Consider the following 3605-nt stretch of genomic DNA (forward strand, 5'->3'; position numbering starts at 1 on the left):
ATTTTAAAGCAGGAAGGATCCATTACATTAAGTAGACACACCTCCCATATAACACAGGCCTACCTATATTGAGTACAGGTAACGGAGGGCCCAATCTAATTCACATTCAAATCAAAGAGAGTTTTACCATTGACCCCATCTGCGACAAAGCTGTCCCAGAGAAAGGGAATAGATCCCTTACATTCCGTGACCTGTGATCACAATGTTCCCTCCTGGCCTTGGAATGAATAGATAGATAGATAGATAAGTTAATGTCATTACTTTTGGGAGGAGACATTTTTGAACATTTGGCACTGGCAATGCTGTCTCTTTTTACAACAAGAAAAGGTTTAATTTGAATTTTTTTGGGACCAGCCCTAGTTATCGAATTGTTTTTATACTTGATTACAAGGCAGATTCCTCCTGTGTCCTTGTCCCTGAGCTCAGCAGGTCTCCAGGGAATAATAACCCTGGTACACATCAGAGAAATCACCTGGATAAATCTCCTTAGCAAGGCTCCAGTTGCTCATGGCTAAGAAGGTCCGACTTGGGTACCCACCATATCAGAAGGAGATCTTGTCTTAATATATTTCCGTCGTACCTGGTGGTGACTCCAGAGCACTGGTAGGGTGGGAATTGCTTGCTTTGGTTGAGACACAAGTGAACTATAATCAACATTATTAACCAATTCGAAGCGGCTGCATTATGAGTCAGTCTCCCTTTCCCAGCCAAAACTGGTACCAGTAATCAGTAATTCTTTGGTCGCAGACTTAGGGGGGCAGGGAGATATAGGAATGCATGTATTTCAGTGTCATATTTTTATTATACAGTTTTATAGTATCTGAAAGAATACCTGGTGTTTCAACTCAGGATTCCGGCAGGTAAGCTTCTTATCATGTAACTGAACATGATTCTGATTTCTGCACCAGACAATGTAAAGTTTGAATTTATTTCTCCACTGACGTCCATATCTGTCTTTCTATCAATTTTCTTTTCGTGGGATAATTTACCATGATACATGTTGGTGTCCAGTGCTGTCTGATTCAAGAAGATGGTGTTGACTTATGTAAAAGTCAAAGCAGATTAGATAGATAGATAGATAGATAGATAATGATGGAAATGGATGAATTGCTGTTGTTTTATAGGTATATATTTATGAAGATGGGTGGATTGTTATATAGATAGCTGCTTATAGGGATGGGTAGATGGATGGAATGTGGGATGGATGGATGACAGAATAAGCTTTCCTCACCGTTAATCCCCTCCAACCTATAAAAACTCTGTTCCTCCCCACTTCTGCCTTCATTTATCATTATCTTTCTTTTTGATGCCTAGCACTGAGTGTACTGTTCCAGGTGCCCCGTGGAATCAGATAGAATCAGACTCTCAGCACCACCACCTTTTTCTTTTGTTTATCCCACCAAAAACACCATTGGCTGTTTTGGACACCATAAGTATCTCTATACTGGGGGGGGGGAAATGTCCCACGGCAGCAAGCTTCAAAGATTCAGTCAACTGATTCGAGCTCACGGGGCTCAGGGGGCTGAAAATAGCAGTGCAGACATTCCCATTCAGGCTGGAGCCAGGCTCTGAGATCCTTTCACTTCACCGGGTTTTAAATCTGGTCCTCCAGCCCAACCGGGATTGTCTACACTGCTACTTTTAGCCCAGTCGCACGAGCCCAAATCAGTTGACCTAGGCACTGAGACTCGTCGCTAATGGGAGTTTTTTTGCAATGTAGACATACCCCATATAACATTGTAAATACATGTCCATTGACTGTGCCAATATAGTCTGGATTGACTTATAAGTAGGCTTGGAAGAATTACAGTTTTATCAATAAAAGTCAGTAAATATTAAGTATCAGAGGGGTAGCCGTGTTAGTCTGGATCTGTAAAAAACAACAGAGAGTCCTGTGACACCTTTAAGACTAACAGATGTATTGGAGCATAAGCTTTCGTGGATGAATGCCCACTTCGTCGGATGCACATGCATCCAACGAAGTGGGCATTCATCCACGAAAGCTTATGCTCCAATACATCTGTTAGTCTTAAAGTTGCCACAGGACTCTCAGTAAATATTAATTTCACCATACACACAAAAACCAACAAAAAATATTTCCATTGAGAATAATCAAAATATGCAGCTAGGCAAAGTAAGAAAAATGCTACTTGAGAACTTAGTTGAGCTTTGATTTAAGGCTATTTACTTCGTATATTTTGACGTGATATTGACAATTTGTATTTTAACGGTTACAAACCTTTAATTTTTTCAATCTCAATGTCATGAAACAAGTATTGTCTGTCCCTCCCCCCACATTCTGTGATCCCCTCCCAATAATTTCCTGCAACTGTGAAAATTTAAATAGATAAAATGCAAGGAAAAAATGCTTAAAACATAAATTTTTGGAATTGTTAAAATATAAATTGGTAATACTAATGTTTAAAAAATAACTTTGATATAATCTGGTGAAGGTATAAAAATAAAAATTGAATTCTGCCATGTCTAAAGATAAGGATTCTACTTCCCATAATTGAGGGCGTAATTTGAAAACAGCCCTACTAATTCTCCGCTGATGTAAGCTGACAAAGTTTCATAGAAGGTAAAAATTTACAGTAGCAGAGAATTTGACCCAATGGGTTTCTCTAGCTGTAACTGAGGCTGAATCATTTTGAAGAGCAAATAAGTTTGGGAAAATTTCAATCAACTCTAGGACATAGCATGAACATTAAATATGCAAAATGTATTTAAATAAATTGAGAATAATATGTCACTAATACTTTCTCCTTGTAGCTGAATGACCTTAGAAAAGCACTATTCTACGCACTAGTTCTAGAATCCAGAATCTTTTCTGAAGAAGAATAAGCACATATGTTGTTCTCTTTTCTTCTTTTCTACCCTCACCTGGTTTTATCTTGCATTTCTCTCCACACAGCAGGAAATGTCCAACCAAAGCACTGTGACCGAGTTCCTTCTCCTGAGATTCTCTGATGTTCGGGAGCTGCAGATTTTGCACTTTGTGGTGTTCCTGGTGATTTATCTGGCAGCACTGATGGGCAATCTTCTCATCATCACAGCCGTAGCCAGTGACCACCATCTTCACAGCCCCATGTATTTCTTCCTGGGCAACTTGTCCTTCCTCGATGTTTGCTACATCTCTGTCACTGTCCCCAAGTCCATGGTGAACTCCCTAACCAACACCAGACTGATCTCTTTCTCTGGGTGTGTTTCCCAAGTCTATTTTGGTATCTTCTTTGCCTTTTCAGAGTTGGTCCTTCTCGCAGCGATGGCATATGACCGCTATGTTGCAATCTGCCATCCTTTGCGTTACAGGGTCATCATGACCAGAGGGGCATGTGCACAGATGGCAGCTGGTTCCTGGATCAGCAGCTGTATCTATTCATTGCTCCACACTGGTAATACCTTCCTATTACCTTTCTGTGGGTCCAATGTTGTTGATCAGTTCTTCTGCGATATCCCAGAGCTACTGAAAATCTCTTGTGCTGATACAAGTGCTAATGAAATAGTGGATATTGTATGTAGTGCTGTTGTGGGGTTATTTTTCTTAATTTCCATATTGGTGTCCTATATTCACATCCTTTCTGCTGTGCTGAGAATCCCCTCTG

At 40.2% G+C, this 3605-nt stretch overlaps 1 protein-coding gene across 1 annotated transcript; it reads left to right on the top strand.

Moving 5' to 3' along the window:
• Positions 1-2920: 2920 nt before the first annotated feature.
• LOC113405972 (olfactory receptor 14C36-like) lies at positions 2921-3514 on the top strand (the record flags this gene model as incomplete). The annotated part of the gene is made up of 1 exon (XM_026647307.1): positions 2921-3514. A coding segment is annotated over exon 1 (594 nt), but the record flags the coding sequence as incomplete, so codon positions are not given.
• Positions 3515-3605: the final 91 nt, after the last annotated feature.

Source organism: Terrapene carolina, unplaced genomic scaffold (genome assembly GCF_002925995.2).
Source record: "Terrapene carolina triunguis isolate 2854851 unplaced genomic scaffold, T_m_triunguis-2.0 Scaffold51835, whole genome shotgun sequence".
NCBI classification, from domain to species: Eukaryota; Metazoa; Chordata; order Testudines; family Emydidae; genus Terrapene; species Terrapene triunguis.